The following is a 27,243-nucleotide window of genomic DNA, read 5'->3' on the forward strand; positions in this document are numbered from 1 at the left end:
CTCCTCAACAAGAGCAGGGTAAACAGATGAAAATTCCTAACCCACCCTTCTATTTTTGCAGTTTTGTGCAATAGAGATCAAGAGCCCATCCATAAACATGACAGAACTCCTCCCCAGAGGAGCAGAATTTATAGATCTCCACAAACCCAGGATGCAATTCCCCCCTGGCATTGCAGGGACAGTTAAAATAAAGGAATCTTTGGTTTTGTTCTGTGGTACCACATTTCTCTTCCTGTCTTCCATTTGCCCCATAAATTTTAGGGATAAAAACAAGCCCCAAAAGAGATGACTGCTCAAATATATTAAGTTTGGCAATTCAAGTCCCAAATTTATGGGCTGAGGGCAGCAAGCAGTTTTAAAGAAATAATCCTAGGATTTAAGACAATTCAAGATTTTGTCCAGCTTTAGGAAGTAAGTTGCGACTTGAAATTTTTATAGAACTGAAACTTTTGTTTTCCATCTCATCCCATTGTATAATTTCCACAGAGTTAAGGATTTGTTTCCCCATTGTTGTCTACTTTCAATATAACCCTCAAACTTCAGCAATCATTCGAGAAATATGAAAGGATTCTTACCCATCGAGATGAGGAGCAGGTTTTGTTGTTCTGTTGGACAAACAGCAAGATGGGAAGATGGTAAAATAAAAGAAAATCAGGGATTCAGATGAAGTAAAAGAGGAGAATGACACAGAAAAAAAAAAAAAGAGGTGAAGGTAAGACAAAAATAGTGAAAAAACACAGTTAAATATATGGAATTAACAAATTAAAATTACAGATTATACACACAGGCTTTCTTAAACTTTTACATGGTGTTTGTTTGAAGTTTAGCTAAGTGTGCATACTGAAAGCTGTACCAAGTATCATTTCATGCATGCAGTAAACAATTTCCAAGTGTCTTTAAATACACATTTAATGTAAATTTATGATTTTTAATCACAGAGAAGATACAATTTGGTGATAAATATTATTAGGTGACCGGTGGGATTTAAATGTTTCTGAGCTTGTTAGCTTCTTAGATTGCAAGGTCACTTTAAAGACAGTTTATTTAAAAAAAGGAAGAGTTATGATATGTGAGAGATTCTCTGCTTCTCCTCATCTCCCACCACTTTTTTCTCACTCCCCATTTACCTGCTTGGCCCCCTGACTCAGAATACAAAGTAACATTTGTGTCTTAAATCAAATACTTCAGCTCAAAACCTCACAGGCTTCCCAAAATCAACAGCAGACATTCTGTGCCACTACACTTCACTGATAAATGCAGATTTCCTCCCTAATTTTCAGCTGCTCACATTGAGCCTGAATGGAAAATGCAACTGCCTTTTGTACAAATCTTTTGGATTCTAATGCTGTGAATCCTTTTCTAAAAGCAAACTAAAGTTACTTCTCCAAGTGAGCCTGAATTCCTGCTGCACAGGGGATCCTGCTATGCAGGAGTATTGAGTAAAGAACATCAGAGCCTGCTCAAATATTGGGGGAGAAATAAAATAGAAATCACTTCTGAAAACATTTTTTTCTCTCTCTCATCCCAAGCCCTATTGTGCTTTTAAAGCCTTCTTCCAGTGAACTCAAAATAAATAATCAATCACAGGTGATTTTTCTAGATTTACAATAACACAGATTTGGTATGAAGTTTTTCACTGCTAGAATAAAATATTACTTCTTAAACACTTCTCTTCCCTTGAGTTTTAGGTCACAAAACCCTGCAGAGTGCTGAACACATCCCAAAAGGTGGAACTGTGAATCAGGAGTGTTTACACTCTTGATTTTTTTTTTTAAGCTCCAAATGTCAAGCAGCCCACCCACTTCCTTAGTAGTGAATAATACAGAAAGCTTTGGGTTAACACAGGGGAAGAAATGCTATTAACACAACATTAAATTTCTCACTAGCAGTGGGTGTTCTTTGATTTTTCCTTGCTAACACAGCACATTGCTACAAAAAGATAAATCCTTATGGCTTTTGAAGCTCTTGAAGCAAGAGTTAACTGCATTAACAACCTGCTGCTAAGTAAACAGCTTAAGTGGCTTTAATTATGAAGCTGATTTAAAGGGGTGAAAAAACCAGAAGTGGGTTACTTCAATGAAACCAACAGTAGTGAAGGCTGAGGGTTTAGAATCAGCTGGAAACAGCAATGAGCTCAAAACCAGGGCTGGGGAGGCTGCAGGTGCTCCTGCCATGCTGCAGCAGCATTGGAGACTAATTAAGCAAATTAACTAAGCAGGAGCTGCCTTGGGACTGGTGCTTACTGAGCAGAGAGGGGTGCTTGGTGCATTAAACCCATGCAGAGGCTGCCCCACTCCCCTGGCAGTCTGAGAGGGGAAATAAATTGGGTTTTGTCCTTGTTCACCAGGAGAACTCCAGGAGAAGCTCTGTCCCACTGAAGAACCTTTCAGATGCACCACAAGGACTTGGGTGACTGAACAACTTCAGAAAACAGAGCCCCAAATCCTTGAGGTGCCTTTGAAAGTTTTCTCACCTCAGTGGCAGGGCTGTAATGTGACATTTATTGTGCAAAGGTGCACTTGAAAAAAGCATTCCAAGGTTTTCTGCATCAATCCTTGAATGTTTGCTTTGGCTTCAGAACTTAACCAGGAGCAAACCTACCTCCTGTCCTGGCACTATGGAAACCTAAAGCCATGATGAGTTCATCCCCCCAAAATAATATTTTATTAGAACATTTCTATATAGAGCTCTCATCATTTCAACCATTCCAAATCTGCCTTTCAATAAACAGGTTCTTTACAGAAGGACAAATTCCTTTCTCCACTCAAGTTTACATTGGTTTAAGATACTGCTGAAGAGAAAAATCATCTTTTTGATAAAAGCATGTTCTCACCCACCCCCCCCAAAGAACCTCAGGCCTAAGAAAGGGTTCAATGCACATAACAATATGATCAGAAAAACAAGAAAGAGAAAAACAGAAAGAAAAGGAAAGGACACAGCCTTAGAGGAATGAGACATTACCTTTGGAGCGCACGATGTAACACTGTTTCTGTAAATTTTACACAAAAATGGCAGAAATAAATTGTAATACATTTTCAGACAAAACTGAGTCTATGTTTTATTAAACACAAGTTTAAAATTATTATTAATCAAGTTGTATGCAGAAAAAAGGATGCCTAAAAGAGGGCTCTAAATTTTCTTTAGGACACACTTTGGAAACTAAAGTTCTCCTTAAAAACAAAAAGAAAACTGGAGACAAAACCTGCTTGCAAAACCACTGCAAAAACAAACAGTTAGAAAGAGAATGCCCCCACTCCCCTCTGAGCCTCAGTCCAGCAAAAAATGCCCCACTTGAAGCAGATGAATGAGCAATTTCTGTGGGTTTATTCACATGCTTGCAGCCCCACAGGGGCTCAGAGTTCTGCTGAATCCATTCCCAAGCAGAACTGCCCAGGCTGGCACACAAATGTTGGCATTCACAGAGGAAACGTGTGCAGCCAGGAGTTCCCAACCTCAGCCAGGTCACACTTAGATACATCCTCCTCCTACTATGAAGCTTTTCTACAAGTGAGAAAAATCAGTGTTTTCTCTCAAATATGTGCATTGATCGCCTCTGCTCAGAATTTAAAACAGAAACCACATTGCAGGTGCAAATAAACCCAAACAGCTGCAGCAGCTGCTGCTGGATTTTAGCCTGGTGGAATTCTGAGCAGCAGCAATGTTTGAAAACTGAATTATCAGCTGAGCTCACCCACAGCCCTCCCCCCACCCCCAACACACTATCAGTGATTAATTATCTCTTTGTTATTGATTACACATTAAAGTATCCTGGGAAAGTTTCCATTTTTCCATCGACTTTTGATCAAGGCAATGGGACCTGTTTGTGTGAGAAGTGCACGTGTACCAATAATGCTCAAAGATAATGCAACATCAGCCCCTTCCATCTGACAATTTTCATTTTTGTATTAGTCAATAATTAGCTCAAAGGTATTTCATTCACAACAACAACAACAAAAATGGAAATTATTAGCTGTTGATTAGAAAAATACCTGGTTTAGGACACCAAAAAGATATGAGCTACTTTTAATGAGCTGGTAACATTGAGAAATAATTTGTAAAATCAAAACAAGAGTACTCCCAAATTATTTTATCCTTCATTTAGCAGATCAAAGTGGTTCCTTTGTTTCAGTTTAGGAACTGGGCATGGCACCACACAGTAAAACATTTTTAAACCAAAAAATCCTATTTAGTTCTGAGCAAGAAAACAGAACTTGAGAGACACATTAAACCAACAACATCCTCAATAAGAAAAAAAAAAAATCTGTCAGTAATAGGAAATCAGACTCAAGTTTTAAATAGGAGCCAAGAACTCCAAGCATTTGAGCTGATAAGGAACAGAATCCAGGATCCTCTTTGGGTTGCACTAAGGGCTTATTCCTCAGCACACTCCACAGCTGAACTAAAATTAAATAATTATGACACCAATTTCCCTCTTTTCACAAAGAGGTTACTTTGTTTTGCTTCCTATTGCTGCTTTACTCTTCCTTCTGCAGGGGCACTTGTGGTTTGCTACAAATGCAGTTTGGGAGATTTGGTGCGAGGGGAAACAGAGCCGAGCAGTGGGAGGATCAGCAGTCATTGATGTCATTTTATTCCCTCATTTTCACCAGAGCTGCACAATTCTGTACTGGGAATTCCTCCCTGGCAGGTGGGCCACAGGAATGATGGAATGGCTCTGAACAGACAAGAGATTTCCAGAAAAAAAGAGAAGGGAGCACATGGCTGCAGAACATCACCCAGAGGGATGAGGCCACTGAGCTGGAAAACCCAGAAGAGCCCTGGGATCAGCTCTGGCTGTGCTCCCCCAGGAGCTGCTGCTGATTCAAAGCAGCTACTGGAGCTACAGGAAAAGAAAAGATGGTTCTGGAGTGGTTCCTGCCAACCTCTGCCCCATCCTAGGGATTCCTAGCTTGGAATGGAAACAGGACAGTCACAGATTTACACCCCCAGATGGGTTTAGAACTCTTGTAAAATCACTGAGGGTTCTACAGGAAGTTATTCACAAGAAAATAAATCAGAGTGGAGCTCCCTGAGCCAATTTCTGACCTGGTGCCTTTACAACTCTCTCCAACACAAGCCTGCAGTGAGCTGCTGCAAACCTCTGGGTACAGAAAACTGAAATTGCAGGGCTTTACACATCTAGAGGGATTCTCTCTGGATCCTTTCTGCTGAACTGCAAAATGCTGGGTTCCTCCAGAGCAGGAAGTGTTCCTCAGGCACATGAGAGCAGACTCGGCCTATTTACAGCACAAGTGCACAGAACTCACAATCCTCCCTCAGCTCCACTTTCTCCTTCCCACCCAACTGCTGCTCCTACTCAATTAAGGGAAAATAAAAAAAAAAAGGGAGGAAAATAGTCTCCAGGCATTAAACCCAGCACTTCTGACACTGCACAGACATTTCTGATCCTTGCACCTCTGCACTGTGCAATTCTCCAGCACACCTGGATTCAGGCCATGCTTTTCCCTGAAGCCTCCAAACATCCCTTCCATGCCTTTTCCATGCCCAGCTCTCACTGCTGCCCTTAAATCCTCACAGCTCTTTCATGCCACAGAAATCCCTGACTACTCCAGGAAAGCTGATGAGTTTTTGGGATGGCTCAGATGCCTGTTTACAGTAAGATGAGTCTGGACATTCTGTTTCAAGTAAAACTATCAAGTGAACTTTAAATCAACTTTTAGGCATTGAATTCTTGTGTCTGGTTTGCTGGTGCAACATGCCAGAGACATTTGCTGCCTGATTACTTCCTTAAAGATTCATTATTCCAAATACAATTTTTCTCTGGAGAGCAGGAAGTTCTGATGAGTTAACAGAACTCTTATAGTCAGGATCCTGAGAAATTCCTGACTACTCCAGGAAAGCTGATGATTTCTTATGATGCCTCAGATGCCTGCTTACATTAAGATGAGTCTGGAGATTCTGTTTCAAGTAAAACTGTCCACTTTAAATCAACTTTTAGGCACTGAATTCTTGTGTCTGGTTTGCTGGTGCAATATGCCAGAGACATTTGCTGCCTGATTACTTCCTTAAAGATTCATTATTCCAAATAGAACTTTTCTCTGGAGAGCAGGGAATTCTGATGAATTAACAGAAATCTATAGTCAGGATCCTTGCTATTATTTTAGCCCTACTTGGAAAAACTGTTCTAGAAAAGAAAATCACTTTTTTGCACTCCTTATCTGTCACATTAGATGTGTATAAGATACAGAGTTCTCATTCCTGAAAACAAATGCAGAGCTATAAAGAAGCTCAGATGAACCATCTCTGTTTCTATACTTTTAATCAATAAAATGAAAGATATAAATATAAAAAAATAATAATCTGAAGGCTGTTACTGAATATTGCCTTTCACACACTCTTCAGGTTAAACATTTGAAGAATTTTTCCTAATGATAAACTACAGAGAAACTGAGCATTACTGGGAGTATAAAAAAACACATTTTAATTTCAGCTTTAAGCGTAAAGGAAGAAAATATTTTATTATAGAAAACTATAGATGCACTACACATTCCCTAAAGTAATCAGAAAATGCCACCCAGCAAGAGTGACTGCTTTAATAAAGTTTATTTTCTAGGGAAGGCACAAATTGCCTGGGTAGAACCTTCAGGAGCTGTTTCCCACTGGGAACCCTGATTGATTCTCTCCTGGCTCCAGGGCAGGCTGGGGCCTTGTCAGACATCAGAGACCCCAGAAATGCAGGGGAAGGCAAAAGCTCCAGAGCAGCCTCATGCTGAAGGCCACAGAGGACACCCCAGGAGCCCAAAGCTGAGCCTAACCAGAGTAAATGCAGCTCTGGATTCCTGCAGAGCTCAGGTGAATCCAGCTCTCATGGAAGTTTTTACATTTCTACTCTGCCTCAATTCCACTGAGCTCATACATTTTAAAGTGATTCTATGAAAAAAAATCAAAATTTTCCAAGGAATCTGCATCTTTCAAAATACTTCTATATTGGATCAAAGTGCTTTTAAATAATCTTCATTTATTGGTCTGTGTTAATTATAATTTAGTATCCAACACAACCTAGGGTTGTTTTGGTGTGTGGGGAGAGACAAGGGGTTTAAATCAGATTGAACAAGCTGAGCCTGCCAAGCATCAGGGCAAGAAGATGACTTTGGAATCAAATGCAGGAGAGAAAAGAAACTTTAGAGCCCTCAAATGACAGCTGCTTGACTGATGGGACATCATTAGGTTTTCATGTTTAATGTTCAGATAAGCTTAAAAATGGAAAATTGAGGCAACAGAACCCAAAGGCAAGTCATCAAATAAAAAATAATGAAGCAATGCCTTCAGAGAGCTTATTAAGGCATGGAGTTGTATTTCTATAAACTGTTTTCCATATTAATGTGCACACATCCTTTCAGATTTATTGTAGTGAAGCACAACTTGTACAATTTCATTTGAAGGGAACAGAAAAGGAGCTTCTGAAACAATTTTATGTCTGAACAGTGCTAAGTGTGAGACTTTCTTTTAGGTTCCTATGCATCTTCCATTTTCAGGACATTTTTTAGGAAAAGACCTAAAAATGTTTCTTATCTGAACTACATCATATCATACTGAAGATCTTTTTCAGGCAAAGAAAATAAAAACCCAAGATTTTTGAGGACAATTTACTCCTTTACTGAAGACAGGGAAGCGCCATTCATTCTTATCCCCCAAGAAAGATGGCAAAGAAAAAAAGACTTTTTCTAGTTAAGTAACTATGCTAAAATTGACATTAACAGGAGGCAATTTTGAGAAGGGAGTTAACAAAAGGAATAATCACATCAAAGTTTGCAAGCTTAGAAAAACTGATACTCAACCTAAAAAACACCTGGCTTTGAGCTGAAAACCTCAATTATCAGACCTGAGTGTTTTACTTATGAATAAAGCTAAAAGTGTTTTCTGTCATTTCTAGAATTTAACAGAATGTGGTCACTAGAATGACATTTTTTAAAGGTAATGAAAGAAAAATCTGGTTATCAGCACATAAATCTACAGTGTTGGTAAATGCAACATTATGTAGAATTATCAGACCTGGGTGGTTTCCTGAGTAAAGCTAAAAGTGTTTTCTGTAATTTCTAGAATTTAGCAGAATGTGGTCACTAGAATGGTATTTTTAAAGGTAATGAAGGAAAAATCTGGTTATGAGCACATCATTCTACATAGTGTTGGTAAATGCAACATTATGTAGAATTATCAGATCTGAGTGTTTTCCTGAGTAAAGGTAAAAGTGTTTGCTGTAATTTCTAGAATTTAGCAGAATGTGGTCACTAGAATGACATTTTTTAAAGGTAATGAAAGAAAAATCTGGTTATCAGCACATCAATCTACATAGTGTTGGTAAATGCAGCACTGTGTAGAATTATCAGACCTGGGTGGTTTCCTGAGTAAAGCTAAAAGTGTTTTCTGTAATTTCTAGAATTTAACAGAATGTTGTTACTAGAATGGTATTTTTTAAAGATAATGAAAGAAAAATCTGGTTATCAGCACATCAATCTACAGTGTTGGTAAATGCAACATTATGTAGAATTATCAGACCTGAGTGTTTTCCTGAGTAAAGGTAAAAGTGTTTGCTGTAATTTCTAGAATTTAGCAGAATGTTGTTACTAGAATGGCATTTTTTAAAGGTAATGAAAGAAAAATCTGGTTATCAGCACATCAATCTACAGTGTTGGTAAATGCAGCACTGTGTAAAATTATCAGACCTGAGTGTTTTCCTGAGTAAAGGTAAAAGTATTTTCTGTAATTTCTAGAATTTAGCAGAATGTTGTTACTAGAATGACATTTTTTAAAGGTAATGAAACAAAAATCTGGTTATCAGCACATAAATCTACAGTGTTGGTAAATGCAACATTATGTAGAATTATCAGATCTGAGTGTTTTCCTGAGTAAAGGTAAAAGTATTTTCTGTAATTTCTAGAATTTAGCAGAATGTGGTTACTAGAATGACATTTTTTAAAGGTAATGAAACAAAAATCTGGTTATCAGCACATCAATCTACATAGTGTTGGTAAATGCAGCACTGTGTAGAATTATCACACCTAAGTGTTCTACTTATGAGTAAAAGTGTTTAATTTCTAGAATTTAACAGAATGTGGTTACTAGAATGGTATTTTTAAAGGTAATGAAGGAAAAATCTGGTTATGAGCACATCATTCTACATAGTGTTGGTAAATGCAACATTATGTAGAATTATCAGATCTGAGTGTTTTCCTGAGTAAAGGTAAAAGTGTTTGCTGTAATTTCTAGAATTTAGCAGAATGTTGTTACTAGAATGACATTTTTTAAAGGTAATGAAAGAAAAATCTGATTATCGGCACATAAATCTACATAGTGTTGGTAAATGCAGCACTGTGCAGAATTATCAGACCTGAGTGTTCTACTTATGAGTAAAAGTGTTTAATTTCTAGAATTTAACAGAATGTGGTTACTAGAATGGCATTTTTTAAAGATAATGAAGGAAAAATCTGGTTATCAGCACATAAATCTACATAGTGTTGGTAAATGCAACATTATATAGAATTATCAGATCTGAGTGTTTTCCTGAGTAAAGGTAAAAGTGTTTGCTGTAATTTCTAGAATTTAGAAAGAATCTAGAAATTTAGCAAAATGTTGTTACTAGACTGACATTTTTAAAGGTAATAAAGGAAAAATCTGGTTATCAGCACATAAATCTACATAATGTTGGTAAATGCAGCACTGTGTAGAATTATCAGACCTGAGTGTTTTCCTGAGTAAAGGTAAAAGTATTTTCTGTAATTTCTAGAATTTAGCAGAATGTGGTTACTAGAATGACATTTTTTAAAGGTAATGAAACAAAAATCTGGTTATCAGCACATCAATCTACATAGTGTTGGTAAATGCACAAGTTAACAGAATGATGATGTATTCAAAAAGCATGTCAGGAACAAATACTCAAATAAAATAGTAATAGTAATCGTAGTAATCAAATAAAAATTCCCATTCTTCTCCTGAAAAAAAACCCAAAGAAAACAGCCCCCCAAAAATCATAAATCATCATTTTTTTAAAGAGCAAAACCACACAAACCACCGCTAGATCTCACTCCCCTTTACACACAATGCTCATCCCTGTCATTTGCAGACAAACTGGTGAGATCTGTGCACCCACAAAGCAAAGAATCTCTTTCCTGGCTGCTAAGAACTGAACATAAATCATATTTTTAGGGGGAAAAAGCCACAAAGGAAGAACATCCACGAATGCCACAAGGAAATATTGATCTCTAGCAATTCCTAGTGCAGGTGCCCCTGATTCCCAGCCAGGATCAGCTGGAGAACATGGATTTCTGGAGAATTTAGCAATACCATCTTTCTCATGAACAGCGCTTCTCTGTGTAAGAAAAGCTCCAGTGTGGGATCACTTCTACTCACATGAAAAATTGGGAACCATTGGTATGTTTCCCTCGGTTTGCCATTGACAAAAGGAACGCTCTGTCATGTTTGAGAATAAAGTTTTCATCTGTTTGAAGAAAAAATATGTTTGTCAGATTTTCCCTGGCAAGGGAGGCAGGTTGTTTTCTTAGTAATTTATGGATGCTCTAAGGAGAAATTCTGCTGCTGCTGGAGAAAGGGAACAGGATGGAGGAAAAACAACAAGCAGGTTGAAACAAGTCCCTTCAAATTACACTTGAGACAAAACTTTGGTTCTTAAAATGGTGTAGATACAGTGCAAACATTTCTAATTTCAAATAATTCATTATGAGTATATTCAATAAACATTAGGTAATGGATTTAAATCCTGAGTTATTTGGGTAAGAACAAGGCTGGCAGAATTATTGACATTCTAAAACAGGAATGAACATACATGATGCTGTTATTTACACTGCAGGTGGAAAGGTCAGGAGAAAAAGCTGATTATTTCCCTGCTATGGCACACTAAAAATGTCACCTCTACACTCAAAACTGGAAGTCTCAAAGCATGGAAGGGAAAAAAAACCTCTCTGTATCTAAATCTAAACATTAAAGCAACTAAGAATAAACTGAACATGCATTTTATATTGCAGTGAATTAAAAAGGAGTTCTGGTTGTACAGAATATAAAACCAGATCTTCTCCAGATCATTTCCAAAGATAAAAATACTAATTTGAATGTACAAAGCTGTTCATTTTTAGATCACATATCAAAACACAATCCTGCATATTTAGCACTCACCATGAGAAACAGACCCTGAGTAACTTCTTAGTAAATGGATCTGTTCAAGCCTTTCCTTGACTAAAAACTTCAATAGTCCCATATAAAGCTGTGTGTCTTTTTTAAAAGAAACTTAATTTCATGCATCTAACCATACCAAGAACCAGAGGCTGTAAATAAATATTTTCACTATCTTAACATTTGAATATCAGTAACAACCTGGTTTTTTAAGAAATAATTGTATGTCTTTAAACAAATCATTTAAAAACTCACCATTTTCCTTCCAACAGACTTTTACAAGAGGTAATTGTACATTTATTTATCGATTCTTTGCAAGGAAAATGACTTGTGTAGCATATAAATAAAGTAAAAAATGAACCCTAAGCATACAAACCTTGAGTAGGGAAGGGGAGGAAAAGGGACATGAACAAAAGAAGAAATCACTGTTTGGAGCTGGAATTACGTGGATTTTCTCTCAGAATAAGTCATTAACCCTCAGAAAGGTTAGCCACAGAACTCTTTATTTCTCCAAGCAACACAGATATCCATCTACAAAGGGACTTAGCAGTTGTCTATAAATTTACTAGGGAGGGGACAAGGGAACAGAGTTTGAATTTGTGTTACTGAGCTTTTGTCTCTTACCTTTTCATTTTGCAAAAGACCACATTCTCTATAAACAAAAGAATATGTTGACAGTTTTAGGCAGGAAGATAGGAGTTCATTCATGAATAAAGTTGCCTAGCCTCCATGCTGAAAGTCATGTTTAACCAATTATGTTAGCCTTAATTAATTGTCAATTTAAGTTAAATATTAACAAAAAATTATCAGGAAGTCATGCACATAAAAGGAATTCTCATGCAACATTAGTTTCATGCAAAAAGGTGATCTATGAGTGAACCTGTTTTCATTAAATAGTTTGGGAATCAAGACTTGTTTATCTCAGGACTGAACAGAGAATCTGTAAAGACAAATTTGCTCTTACCTTTGAAATAGCCACCATAAATAGATTCACCTCCTTTTCCATTACCTACAGATTAAAAGGCAGCAATTAAAACTTTTGGTTGAAAACTTTTTGTTTCATTTATACAAAAGTTGTGCAGAACATTCCACCAGCACTTGACTCTCAAAATAGGAGATTCCCTCCTCAGGCTCTTTTGGTCAGGACACAGTGAAAACAGACATTTGGTAAGGACAGGTATTTCAGGAAAGGAACAAACAATCCAGGAAAACATTCTGGAGACATTTCTAGCTCATTCAGTGCTTTATTATTATTTTAATCTTATTCAAACAGTTAAATTCCTGTACCATCAGAATTGCTTGATGCCTCTACTGCAGACCCACAAGTGAGAAGCAGTTCAGATCAGAGTCTGCATTTGAATTGTTTTAATAAGATGGAATATCATAAAACCCTCCAGTGAGGAGTTTTAACACACTTTTCTAAACAAATATTATATCAGCTGAAATAGAACTTCAAAAATTAACAATAAAATGGGTGATCTATGCTGTACTTACCCTCCAGTGAGGAGTTTTTACACACTTTTCTAAAGAAATATTACATCAGCTAAAACATTTTAGAACTTCAAAAATTAACAATGAAATGGGTGATCTATGCTGTACTTACCCTCCAGTGAGGAGTTTTTTACACACTTTTCTAAAGAAATATTACATCAGCTAAAACATTTTAGAACTTCAAAAATTAACAATGAAATGGGTGATCTATGCTGTACCTTACACAAATGAAGGATTTTTATGGCATTGTAATATTTTCATGGTATTTTCTGAAGCTATGAACACATAAATAACATTTCTGTTTCATTTCAAAGTTGGCAGTTTTAAAAGCCCATTTTACCTTCACTGAAGTCCCCACCCTGAATCATGAAGTTTTTCACCACCCGATGGAATGTGGTGCCTTTGTAGCACAGCTTCTTCCCTGTTGTTTTGCCAATTCCTTTCTCACCTGCAAGAAGGGGAAACAAAAACAACCCACAGATTGTCACTGAGCAAATCCCAAGGGTTTCCCTCCCTACTTCTAATGGACATGGCAGCCATAACTAAAAGATATCACAGTCCTGCCTGATGCCTTTTCACCACCCAGAAGGAGGATATTTACATGGGGACTCTGAGGTGAAAATTAAGTTATTTCTTAAAAAATTTTCCTCTCCCCTTCAAGAAGGAGCGTGTAAATCTACTCAGAATGATTTATAAAAAAACAAGAGTTCAGGATAATGGTGGGTTAGCTATTTTCTGTGGGTACAGCTACACTCCTATGCAGGTCACAGGATCCTTTTCAAACCACTCACACATCTGGATGTGCCAGATGATTCCCAGCAGAAAAGCCAGGAAAACAGGTTTCAACTCAGTTTCAATGTGACCCACACTTGGACAAGAGGGACTGAGCTACTCCAAGCTTCCACACCTTCCCCAATCCATGCACAGTGTCTGCACACCCTTTACAGCAGCTCCAGATCAGGTGGGCCGGAGATTTCTGAGTTACTGATCCCATAACCTCAAATTTTGTCTGTATTTCTTCCAAAATTCAGTAGAGAAGCTGCCCTGGGCTCGTGGATGAGGTGACAATGACAGGCAGGGTGAGATTCAGGGCAGCAGGGCCATGAGGGATTTGTGCTGGTCAGGAGACACCAACTGGAGCTTCCCAGAGGGGGGGAGCTGGCACAATGTGCCAATTAACAATAAAATATAATAATAATAATAATAATAATAATAATAATAATATAATACACTGTGCAGCAGTTAAAGCCCCACATTATCCACATGTACAGGGACTGAGCTACTCCAAGCTTCCACACCTTCCCCAATCCATGCACAGTGTCTGCACACCCTTTACAGCAGCTCCAGATCAGGTGGGCTGGAGATTTTTGAGTTACTGATCCCATAACCTCAAGTTTTGTTTGTATTTCTTCCAAAATTGAGAAGAGAAGCTGCCCTGGGCTCGTGGATGAGGTGACAATGACAGGCAGGGTGAGGTTTGGGGCAGCAGGGCCATGAGGGATTTGTGCTGGTCAGGAGACACCAACTGGAGCTTCCCAGAGGGGGGGAGCTGGCACAATGTGCCAATTAACAATAAAATATAATAATAATAATAATAATAATAATAATAATAATATAATACACTGTGCAGCAGTTAAAGCCCCACATTATCCACATGTACAGGGACTGAGCTACTCCAAGCTTCCACACCTTCCCCAATCCATGCACAGTGTCTGCACACCCTTTACAGCAGCTCCAGATCAGGTGGGCTGGAGATTTCTGAGTTACTGATCCCATAACCTCAAGTTTTGTCTGTATTTCTTCCAAAATTCAGTAGAGAAGCTGCCCTGGGCTCGTGGATGAGGTGACAATGACAGGCAGGGTGAGGTTTGGGGCAGCAGGGCCATGAGGGATTTGTGCTGGTCAGGAGACACCAACTGGAGCTTCCCAGAGGGGGGGAGCTGGCACAATGTGCCAATTAACAATAAAATATAATAATAATAATAATAATAATAATAATAATAATATAATACACTGTGCAGCAGTTAAAGCCCCACATTATCCACATGTAAGGGACTGAGCTACTCCAAGCTTCCACACCTTCCCCAATCCATGCACAGTGTCTGCACACCCTTTACAGCAGCTCCAGATCAGGTGGGCTGGAGATTTCTGAGTTACTGATCCCATAACCTCAAGTTTTGTCTGTATTTCTTCCAAAATTCAGTAGAGAAGCTGCCCTGGGCTCGTGGATGAGGTGACAATGACAGGCAGGGTGAGGTTCAGGGCAGCAGGGCCATGAGGGATTTGTGCTGGTCAGGAGACACCAACTGGAGCTTCCCAGAGGGGGGGAGCTGGCACAATGTGCCAATTAACAGTTAAAGATTATAATAATATTATTATACACTGTGCAACTGTTAAATCCACATGTACAGGAGATGCAGTGCACTGAAACATGAATTAACAGAATGAATAACAGGACAAATAACCCAAAGTCCAGTTTCACACCATCACTGGTTCTGGAATGGGTATTTGACATTTCACCAAACATTCTGCACTCTCAGAAATGCAGATCCACTCATTACCCAGAGCCAACACTCCCCTGCTGCCATCTATTACTGTGCCACCCCAATCATCCCAAATTTGCCATTCCAAGCCCAGCACTGCCAGGGCAAAGGGCACTTTGTGGCACCAAACCCACTCAGGGCACTGCTGTTTATCATCCCTCACTCATGGAATATTTATTTATTTGTTAGTTATTTACCTGCCTCTCCACACCCACAATCCCAATCCACACCTCCTCCTACCCCAGGTTTGATTTCCACATGAGTTATGCAAGCAAAGCTGTTTCTGACAGGGATGGACTCTCCTCCCCTCTTTGTGCAGCACTGAAAACCTTCCTCAAACACACCATGGAATATCTGCCTGCATGTTTGGCCATGCCTCAGGATGTCCCTCAGGGCCATGGAAAATCCCCTCAGAGATGGGATCCTGCAGGGCACTGAGCTGGAACAGGTACAGAACATCACCAGGGCTGCCTCTGCTGCAGACCCACAAGTGCAAAGCAGCTCACACTAGAGTTTGCATTTAAATTGTCTTAATAAGATGGAATCTCATAAAACCCTCCAGTGAGGAGTTTTTACACACTTTTCCAAACAAATATTACATCAGCTAAAACATTTCAGAACTTCAAAAACTAATAATGAAATGGGTGATCTATGCTACACTTCACACAAATGAAGGATTTTTATGGCACCGTGTAGCCATGATATTTTCTGAAAAATCCTTTCCTTACGATTTTTCCTCCTGAGAAAGCTGAGAGGCCTCAGGAACAAAAATGTAAACATTGATTATCTGCTGCTGTGGAATGCAACAGGTGCATCTGGGATTGGCCCATGTTGGATGTTTATAATTAATGGCCAATCACAGTCAGCTGGCTTGGACTCTGTATGAACCACAAACCTTTGTTATCATTCTTTCCTATTCTATTCTTAGCCAGCCTTCTGATGAAATCCTTTCTTCTATTCTTTTAGTACAGTTTTAATGTAATATATATCATAAAATAATAAATCAGCCTTGTGAAACATGGAGTCAGATCCTCATCTCTGCCCTCATCCTCAGACCCCTGTGAACACGGTCACAAACACTGCAATACTTTCATTGTATTTTCTGAATTCTATATCATGAACACACAAATAACATTTCTGTTCCTTTTAAAACTGAAAATTAAAGCTCTCAAACAGAGCTGGTGGTGAGCTGGGAGCTTTGGCAGTGGCCAGAATCCCAGTCCCTTTTCTTACCCCCCTTTAGAGCAGTGCCAGTGCTTTCCCTTCCCAGCCAGGTCAAAGCCACAGCAGTTGTTCCCCTGGCAGGGGCTGCAGCACCTCCTGAGCTCAGACCCCTCACACACCACCCAGCACTCTGCTCTGAGCTCAGCTTCTCTCTGCTCCAGGCCAAACACCAGCCTGGCTCCTTCTGCTCTAGACATGCACGAATTTTGGCAGGAAAAGAAGAATCCTTGTCTTTGAGCCCATCCTGCCCAAGCAGCTCTTTCCATGCTCTGCAAAGCCCTTGGCAATGGGATGGCAGAGGGGAATTGGCTGCCCTGGTGGCACCTGGAGTGGCAGCTCAGTGTGAATTGGGTGCCAAGTGGTGCCACTTTGAGATCAGGAGGGAATCAGCTCCTGACAAATGTTGCGGTGTGTCTTAAGCTTCCGGGTCCCTTCCCCAGGTGTGCCAATACCCCCCTCTCCCTTCCCCCTCACCCCTTGCTGAGTGAGTCCTGTCAATCAGGTTTAACATTCCAGCAAGGCGTCGTGTGGTTGGTCAAGATCAAAGGATGCCCCTCAGGCCCAGGGGTCATTGGCCTGTCTGGGTGTCATCCTCCCCTGAGACCCTGCCCCTCTCACCTGGTTGGTGCTCAGCTGTTCCCTCCCCTTCCCCTGTCCCTGAGCTTAAAAAGGTGATCAGGCCATGCGGTTGGGATTCTGTTGGAGCAGTTGCCCCCATTCAGACCTCTGTAACCATGGAATAAACCTCTGGATTTAAACCCTCCAGCAGAATCCTCTCCTTTTCCTCCTCACCATTCGCCTGAAATCTTCCTCCTGAGGTAAACGGAGTTCCTGACAAGCCTGGACTTGCTCAGTGCCCAGCTGCAACCTCCAGCAAGCCAAGGTATCTCTGGGGTGTTACACCACAGTTGCCACCTTTGGCCCAGCAGCGAGGGTCAGACTGGCCCAGGCACAATCTAACTGGTAATATTGGGATTCATATTCCAATAGCTCAGCTTCTCTCTGCTCCAGGCCAAACACCAGCCTGACTCCTTCTGCTCTAGACATGCACGAATTTTGGCAGGAAAAGAAGAATCCTTGTCTTTGAGCCCATCCTGCCCAAGCAGCTCTTTCCATGCTCTGCAAAGCCCTTGGCAATGGGATGGCAGAGGGGAATTGGCTGCCCTGGCGGCACCTGGAGTGGCAGCTCAGTGTGAATTGGGTGCCAAGTGGTGCCACTTTGAGATCAGGAGGGAATCAGCTCCTGACAAACACCACAGCTCTGTTCCATAGGTGGGCACATCTGCAAGGCCAGCTGGTGGAATTGAAAAAGGACATTTCCAGGGGCCAAATCTACTTCTGACAGCAATGCCAGGCTCACTCTGTCCTCCTCCACCTGCCTAAAACACCCTGGCTTGAGGATGGCTTTGTGCAGATCCTGTGGTCCAGAATGGGAGAGCAGCCCCTGTCCATTGTATTCACCTCCTCAGGTGGGCACAGGCCTTGCAGATGGCTGGGGTTTGTACTTGGATAAACAAATCATTATTAACAATAAAATCCACTATCAATAAAAATCATTATCCACTAAAATCCCCCATCAATAAAAATCACTATCCATTAAAAATCCCCCATCAATGAAAAAACCCCCATCCATAAAAAAAACCCCTATCAATAAAAAACCCACTATCAATAAACCCCCCCATCAATTAAAAAACTCCATCAATTAAAAAAACCCCATCAATTAAAAAAAACCCCTCAATTAAAAAAACCCTCAATTAAAAAAACCCCATCAATAAAAAGCCCCCATCAATTAAAAAAACCCCCCTCAATTAAAAAAAAACCCCTCAATTAAAAAAAACCCATCAATTAAAAAAACCCTGTCAATTAAAAAGCCCCTGTCAATAAAAAAACCCCTATCAATAGAAAACCCCCATCAATAAAAAACCCCCATCAATAAAAAAACCCCATCAATAAAAAAAACCCTATCAATAAAAAAACCCCTTATCAATAAAAAATCCCCTTATCAATAAAAAATCTCCATTAATAAAAAAACCCATCAATTAAAAAAACCCCCATCATTAAAAAAACCCCCATCATAAAAAAAAAACATCAATTAAGAAAACCCCATCAATTAAAAAAACCCCCATCAATAAAACACCCCATCAATTAAAAAACCCATCAATAAAAAACCCCCATCAATTAAAAAACCCCCATCAATTAAAAAAAAACCCCTCAATTAAAAAAAACCCATCAATAAAAACCCCCATCAATTAAAAACCCCCATCAATTAAAAAAAACCCCATCAATTAAAAAAAAAAAACATCAATAAAACCCCCCCATCAATAAAAAGCCCCCATCAATAAAAAAACCCCACCAATAAATTACCCCATCAATAAAGAAACCACCATCAATTAAAACTCCCCTATCAATTAAATCCCCCCATCAATTAAAACCCCCATCAATAAAAAATCCCCATCAATAAAAAACACCCCATCAATAAAAATCACTACTTATTATTAATTTTAAACTTATTCAAAGAATTACATTCCTGCACCAACAGAACATCACCAGTGTTGCCTCTCCTGCAGACCCAGAAGTGAAAAGCAAATATATGCTCCCAAATGTATGAAATCTTTAAAAAATACATAATTAATAAAGAAAAATTGGTATTTCTGCAGGTTGTAAAATAATTCATAAAAGCCTCACTGTTGGGCAGAAGATGAAAGAAGACATTCATAACTGTCAATAAAATCACTATCAATATAATTATTACATCAAAAATGTTATTTATTAACAATAAAAATCTGAAATATCAGCTACATACCTGAGCACAAGCAAAGGAAGTTCTTACAAGTCTTTGGACAAATGTCTGAGAAGAGCTGAAACATAATTCGACCAACTAGAAAATAATTAAAAAAATAATTAGTCATAGAACCGTGTGGAATAAGAAAATCTGCATATAAATCAATCTGTATGTTCTAAAATTGTAATTTTCTGAGAAAAGGTTACTTTATCAAGCAGAATAAGAAAATATCTTAAGTATGCATATATTAGAATACACAGCAAGAAAGAAGAATAACAGAATAATAAAAAACAGACAATAAGTAATTAAATTCCATCCAATTGATCAGAAGACCTGGAGATTCCATTGTGATTTGACCCTGGAAAGCCAAGCTGATTTACAAAAATACTTCAATCATGTCAGATCTTTTCCATTTTGCAAATGATTTCCCATAAACACAGGTCCTCAGAGAGCTGCAGCAATTCCCTCCCCAATTACTGGGTTTATAAAAATCCATTAATAATCACATTTGCACAGCTCTCCCTGTGATCATTGCCTACAAACTCCAACTGGCTGAGCTCCATTTGTGCTGAGGGTTTCACTCCTGCCCTAAAATCCTTCAGTTCAAAAAACCCAGTGAATCAAACAGAGATGGAAGGCAGGCAGGAATAATGCTCCACTTGCCAGATATTGTGAACTAAATATTTTCTCCTTGCTGCTGTTGTGTTATGGACCTTCCAAAGTTATTAAAATACTGTTGAGAAGTGGTTGATTATAAAGAAAACTGCTTTTAAAATTGATTTACATTTTCTATTTTATTTTCCAAGATACTGGGATGTAAAGTAATAAAAAAAAATCCATGACAAACTTCTCCCAAATGTATGAAATCTTTAAAAAATACAAAATCCTTCAGTTCAAAAAACCCAGTGAATCAAACAGAGATGGAAGGCAGGCAGGAATAATGCTCCACTTGCCAGATATTGTGAACCAAATATTTTCCCTTTGCTGCTGTTGTGTTACGGACCTTCCAAAGTTACTAAAATACTGCTGAGAAGTGGTTGAATATAATAAAAATTGTTTTTAAAATTGATTTACATTTTCTATTTAATTTTCCAAGATAGTGGGATGTGAAGTACTAAAAAATCCATGACAAACTGCTCCCAAATGTATGAAATCTTTAAAAAATACAGAATTAATAAAGAAAAATTGGTATGTGTGCAGGTTGTGAAATAATCCAGAGCAGCCTCAGTGTTGGGCAGAATTCCAAGGAGACCAGCAATAATCTGGCAATGAGCACTACACTCTAGTGGTGCACACTGGTAAGACTTCATTTTTAAAAAGTAACAACTCCAGGAATAACTTCTCTTTCCTTAAAAAAAAAAAAAAGTTCAAATGTATTTCATTCAATACTTTAAAAAAAATAAAATTGAGAGGCTTCTAAGAAACTGTATACAATTTTAAGGTTCTGTCCAAATATATGCAATTATAAGATGGTGAATTGTTGGTTCAGAAAGAAAATAACAGCGTCAGTACTTGATAATCTTAGATAAAAATTCAAGATGCCTTGAGCTGTTGAAAGGTCTGAATCTCACTGAGTGCAGCCAGAATGTTCTCTGAGCATTCATCACCACAGCAGGAAAATGAAAAGGAAACTGAAATGAAAATGAAAAGGGCAGGGAGTGTCCAAAGAATGAAGAAATAGAGAATATCCAGAGATCCCCCATGAAACAGCACTTGTGTAAGCACACTGTGACACAAAGGCTGTTGGCAGGTGCAGAAACCACTCTGAGCTCTGAGGATCGAGCGCTCCTACGAGGAACACAACACACCAGACAGTTTGGTGGAAGAATTCCCAATTTTCATTCTGGCCCAGGAATTCAGGAGAACACAAATCCCATTCCCATTCCTCTGTGCACAAACTGAGCAGTGACCGAGTCACTGAGGAGCTTCAGAGCCACGTGCAGGTTGTGCAGAATCATGGAAGAGAACCCAAAATGGTTTGGGGTGGGAGGGACTTGGAAATTCATCCAGTCCCAGCTCTGCTGCCATGGCAGGGACACTTCCACTGTCCCAGGCTGCTCCAGGGACACTTCCACTGTCCCAAACTGCTCCAGGGACACTTCCACTGTCCCAGGCTGCTCCAGGGACACTTCCATTGTCCCAAACTGCTCCAGGGACACTTCCACTGTCCCAGGCTGCTCCAGGGACACTTCCACTGTCCCAAACTGCTCCAGGGACACTTCCACTGTCCCAGGCTGCTCCAGGGACACTTCCACTGTCCCAGGCTGCTCCAGGGACACTTCCACTGTCCCAGCTCCCTCCAGGGACACTTCCACTGTCCCAGGCTGCTCCAGGGACACTTCCACTGTCCCAGGCTGCTCCAGGGACACTTCCACTGTCCCAGCTCCCTCCAGGGACACTTCCACTGTCCCAGCTCCCTCCAGGGACACCTTCCATTGTCCCAGCCCTGTCCAACCTGGCCTTGGACACTCCCAGGGATCCAGGGGCAGCCACAGCTTCTCTGGGCACCTGTGCCATGGTCTCAGCACCCTCCCAGGGAGGAATTTCTACCTAATATCTCATATAAACCCATCCTCCTTCAGTTTAACACCGTGTCCCACTGCTCCATGCCCACGTGAGCCCCTCTCCAGCTCTCCTGGAGCCCCTCTAGCTCCTGGAAGGTCTCCCTGGAGCCTCCTCTTCTCCAGGCTGAACGGCCCAACTCTGTCTCTGCAGGAGGATTCCTCCTGCACTCACTGTGTGAAGTCACACAGGACACTTTCCAGGGAAGGAGCTGGCACTGCCCCCATTCTGCTCTCAGCCCAGTGCCAAGAACTGAGGGCTGTCAGTCCCTGCAGCCTCCAGAAGGGACTGCTGCTCTGAGGCATAAATTGTAGAAGGATTTTGCTGCAAACCCAGCACATTTAGCAGCAGCAGACACCACCACCATGGTAAGAACTCTCTGATGTTCCTGCAGATGACAGGGCAGAAGATGGAAGGAGACATTCAGAACTTCCAGCAGCATTTTTCACCAGTGCTTTGTCAATAACAAACCTGCCAGGTGCCCATAAAATCACAGAATGATTCCTGCTGGAAGGGACCTTAAATCATCCAGTTCCATGTGCAGGGACACCTTGCACTAGATCAGGTTACTCCGTGCCCATCCAGCCTGATCCTTTAATCCTACAAACTGTAATGCACACCTAGCCAAGATCCAACGATGACAGATGCAGGTTGTGAGATGAGGGCTGGAGAAAACCAAATGCTGCTCCTGAGATGTGGGATCTCAGCACATCAGCCCTGAGGTGCAGAGACACCGAGACCACCCTTGGGGGGCTCGGAGGTTCTGGAATGTTGCCAGAAGTGTCTGGTGGCTGCACTTTGATCCTGCACAGGAGACAACACCTGTATGAGGATGGGAGGATCACACTGGGATAAATGGTGAAGGGATAGGATAATTACAGTGTGAAACACAGGTTTGAGAATTTCGGTACAGGGGGGTCTAGAGAAACAAGATGGAGGAATTGGGGCGTGTCCTGTCCTTCTTCTTCTTCTTCTTCTTCTTGGCCTCCATCTTCTGTGGTGGTGGTGGCACTTTGGGATTGGTTCTTACTAAAAGTGCACTTGTCAATAAGGGTGAAAAGCATTGGGGAGAATAGGTAAATATCTTATACGCAGTTTTGGGTATAGAGATAAGTGACTGCCCCGAGGGCAGGCAGTGTGTCCATGGCTGACGTGCTGTGCTCTGTCGGGCTGAGAGAAAATCTTGTAGATAAAAATTAATAAACACTGAAGAGAGAGAAAAAACCTGAAGACTCTTCTCGTCCTTTGGAGCGCGGGCTGTCCCAAGGCCTCCCCGAGCCTTTGCAGGCCATCAAAACAGCCGAGTAAGAGACAGATCAGGTTACTCCGTGCCCATCCAGGCTGATCCTTTAATCCTACAAATTGTAATGCACACCTAGCCAAGATCCAACGATGACAGATGCACTTTGTGAGATGAGGGCTGGATAAAACCAAATGCTGCTCCTGAGACACAAACCACACACTGGGAATCCATCTGCTGGGTTACTGCCTGCATTTCACTGCAACTGCAGGAACACCATCAGCACTGAGAGCTCGTGTTTGCCACTGACAAACAGGCAATGAAATGTGCCAGAGAAAGATCAAACTCATTTTCACACCTTGGGCAAAGATGCAGAAAGAACAGCTGCTAATCAAAAAAATAATACGAGTATGTATGATTAGCACCTACAAATCTTTCTCTTGTCTCATCTCTCATCAAAAAAAAAAAGAGAAAAATCTCATTTTAAACTTGGAACTGAGGTAGATGCTGATATAACACAGATAAAAAAAGCCTTTGAGATGCTGTTATTTCCCCAGATTTAGACACCTCTCCTCTGAGATGATCCATTCAGTGCAGACAATTTCAGTGCTTTCTTCAGCTTCATTTCCCCATGCAAAGGTTCAGTGATGTGCTCAGGGAACAAGCTCTGTGACTAACCACAATATTTGCACAGTAAATTAAAATAAACAAACAAAAATCGCTACAAAGTCAGTCAAGTAACCAAAGCCGCTCACAAACCTACCCAGAGCCCTGAGCTGGCTTTAACCAAGAAATGACAGCACAGACACCCCAACTCCAGGCTAAAGTAAAAAAAGCTGGGATTGCATTTGCCCATTATTTATGAAACAATAATCTGAAAAAAGTATCATTTGTGAGCAGGCTTTGAACTTATTTTTTAAAGAATCAGAGTAAGTGGTGAAAGAAATATGTACATTATTGAAGTGATGCATTATATAAGTGATGCCTATATAAAATCTGTTTGGAAATGTGATGAAGTGCTCTCTGCAGCTAATGAGCTGCACCAATTAGAGAAACCAGAAAGCAAAATGAGCAAGAATAATCCAATTTCAGAACTCTGTCTTCAAACTAAAAGATGATTTTTTTCCTTTTGTTTTTGAACTCCTGAAGAATTTTGCAGCTGAGGAAGAGCCAGTACTTGATTCTAATTCATCAGGGTAGGAATGTCCATGCTATACCGCAATAAGGGTTCCTGACAGCAAAGCTTATTAAAATAATCATTGATTTCAAATGTTTATTGTTTCAAAGGTAAATCCTCTAATTTAGCTGCTTAACCTTTTGGAGAAAACCCTTTGGAGGCAAACACACATTGTTTCAAGTTATTTTCCAAGCAATGGGAAGTGGTTTGCTACATTTTATGATGTTTGAACCCACAGGTATTGAGTTCAGCTACACACTCCCAAAACAAACCTGGTTTTCAAAGCTGCATCTACTGGATTTTATCTTTTCTCAATTTCTGAAGAGTGAACCAAACCAGAGGTATTTCCCAGCCTATCAGCAGGAATATCCTGCTGAAGGAGAAGGCAGGGATTCCAGGCAGTGAGACAATTGCACAGCCCAGGATGGCTGCCAAGGGCCCAAAGGCTCAGACACATTTGCATACAAGTCTCAATACCAGCTCACTAAAAGGACCCTATTTGAATTTTATTAATTTGCTTATCCCTAAATCTGTCAATGCTAAGGCATATGAATTTAAAAAAAGCTGCTTCAAAGTAGAAATGTGGCTCCAGTTCGCAAGGAAATAAAACCTCAGTGTGGAACAAGGATGGATTTTGTTTAAAATTTAAAATATGGGTTTGAAGAATGGATGCCCCAGTTGCCCCAGCAGGGATGTGCAGCCCTGACACACGAACACTTTGTCAACACCTCCATGCCCCAGCTGCACTCTTTGCAAGGAAAAGCTCCACAAACTTCTCTCTAAGCCCATTCTTCACAAACACCACCTGAAGTTCCCTCCATTCTCCACAAAACCAAACTTTTATTTCAGTCCTGCACACACCAAACACTCCCTGGGCTCAGTTCCCAGGGATATGGGAGTGAGAGGCAGCACTTGGCCTCCTGGAGAAGAGACTGATCAATTTTTCATTTATTGACTGATCCAACTTGTTCCAGACCTCAGGGTGAGACTTCAGGGTGTTTCATCCTGCACTGACAATTCCACATGGTTATTCTGAATCAAATTTTTATTGAATCAATTCCTTTCAAATCTCCATTTCCCACCCCTCAGAAGGGTTTTCTCCATATGGGATCTCCCTTGGCTCCTGCTGTCCCACACACAGTGGGTTCATGGACAGCCAAAGTTCTGGCTTCTGTTTTCTGCAAATATACAATTTTTTTCCCTTCTAAAGACTAAAAGTTAATGTGGAGCCAGCTGAGAACAGTTTCTGTCTTTAGGAATTTAACAAAAACCCCACAAGGCATCACTGGGTCTATTACTGGAGGCACAAGAGAATGATTTTTGCAAGGTTGCTCCTTTCACATAAATTCACAGCAGCTGAAATCCCAAAATACATCAAACCTCAGGCTAAAGTGACCAGAAAGAGAGAAGTTAGGAAAGACCAGACTGTTCTGGGAAGGGACACATCCCAGGAATGAAAGAAAATGAAGTGGAACAAATCAATGAGCCAGCAACAGAAGACAGGAGGAAAAAAAATTAAATTTTTCAATGAATAAGAATGAAATAAAGCAAAACTGAGGAAATTCACCAAACTTCATGATGGATGAAACCACTCAGGGGTGGGGTGAGATGTGGGAAAAAGATTTTGGATGGTCACAGCACAGACTGCATCTGTGACATCCTGGTGGGACATCTGTTCCAATTGCCACAGTACCTGAATTCTGCAGCTTCACACAGATTTTGCCTCACAGAGTAAAGACAGAATTATTTAAACAGGCATCTGCTGCCATCCCAAAATTCTTGGAATACTGTAAGCACTTTAATCCTGTGTGCACCCTCAAAACCCACTGGTGGGGGGCCCAAAAGAAAGGAGCAGCACTGTTTGTGCCAGCATCAAAAGAAATGCTTCTTCCTGATTTGTTTTCCATTTGCCCTTTAAAAATTATGAGCCACAACCTGCATTCATTACAAAAATGCTGAACAGGCAACTTATTTAAAAGCAGACTAAATTTAGCTCTACAAACCACCAAGCCAACAAAGTTTGCCCCACTGGAAGAGGCAAGTACAAGCTGGCACTGAGTTTCATTCCAGGGTTCTGTAGCTATAATGAAATAAGGACACAAAAGCTGTAACAAAGCTTCTGGAAGCACAGCCAGAGCAGAGCTGCACTCCTGCATTCTCCAAGGGATCTTGTGAGAGTAAAACTGACCTGACTTTGAATTGCTCCAGGTATCCTGGCACACCCTGGGCAGGCACAGCCTGCAAGGGCAGAGCCAGGGCTGGGCAGCTGCGTGGGGGGAATGGCTTTGGACTGGCAGAGGGTAAAAAAGGAGAGTTTTGTGTTCTGCAGGCAAAAAGATGCACACAGTGCTGCAAGGGGCACACCCCCTTCTCCCTGCATGCTGTGGGGATGTTGGCTCAGCTTTTCAGGGCACACAAGGTGGGGCAAGGCCTTTTTTCTTGGCTAGCAACAAAATGCAGGGCTGTTCTGCTGCCCACTCCTCCTGAAATGCAATAAGCTTTTTTATCAGCTTATTTACTGAAGTCAAAATAAGCAAAATGCTCATTTGAATGAACATTTGAACAAATAAAAAGTGATGCATTTCACCACTCCTCCTGAAATGCAATAAGCTTTTTTATCAGCTTATTTATTGAAGTCAAAATAAGCAAAATGTTCATTTGGAAATCTGCTGGCAGTGTAAAAGTTCAAATGAATCCCTCACCAGTGCCAGCAGGAGAGCACATCTCTCAGAGTTAGTGCTTGGTGTCATCTGGAAGCTCTGATTTACCACTTGATTCAGCTTTTGAAGGTCATCTTAAAGCTAAGAGAGCAACATTTAAGCTTTTTAAATATATCCTTAAATCCTGAGCCAGAGCTGCGTGGTGAATTAATAAACAGGCACCAGAATGAAGCAGCATGAGCAGACAGCACACAAGTCCCAGCACTAATTTTACAAACTGGCATTTTTCCTGCAAAAACCCAAGCCATGAGTCAGGTGGAATGAACACCAGCAGGGCTCCAAGTTTGATGTGCAGCTGGGAGATTCCTGTTCTTTCCAAAAGCAAATAAATGCAGACAGACACAAAGAGAGCCAAAGCT

At 40.5% G+C, this 27,243-nt stretch overlaps 1 protein-coding gene across 10 annotated transcripts in view; it reads right to left on the minus strand.

Annotated features, from left to right (window-relative positions):
* Positions 1-27,243, minus strand: part of NKTR (natural killer cell triggering receptor) — a 44,219-nt gene that overhangs the window by 15,085 nt on the left and 1,891 nt on the right. For 6 of the 10 annotated variants that reach the window (XM_054273255.1, XM_054273254.1, XM_054273253.1 and 3 more), the window contains exons 3-7: positions 19,207-19,281; positions 12,977-13,084; positions 12,110-12,154; positions 10,369-10,456; positions 576-605 (exon numbers count right to left, since the gene is read on the minus strand). In XM_054273255.1, coding sequence (XP_054129230.1) covers positions 576-605; positions 10,369-10,456; positions 12,110-12,154; positions 12,977-13,084; positions 19,207-19,281 — 346 coding nt within the window. Of the gene's footprint in view, positions 1-575; positions 606-2,961; positions 2,994-10,368; positions 10,926-11,769; positions 12,155-12,976; positions 13,085-19,206; positions 19,282-27,243 lie in introns of those variants that run through there. The other 4 variants (XM_054273257.1, XM_054273256.1, XM_054273258.1 and 1 more) reach the window with 4 other exon arrangements.

The sequence above is a fragment of the Melozone crissalis genome, unplaced genomic scaffold (assembly GCF_028551555.1).
Source record: "Melozone crissalis strain CALT ecotype California unplaced genomic scaffold, PUWL_Pcris_2 ptg000016l_1, whole genome shotgun sequence".
Lineage (NCBI taxonomy): Eukaryota > Metazoa > Chordata > Aves > Passeriformes > Passerellidae > Melozone > Melozone crissalis.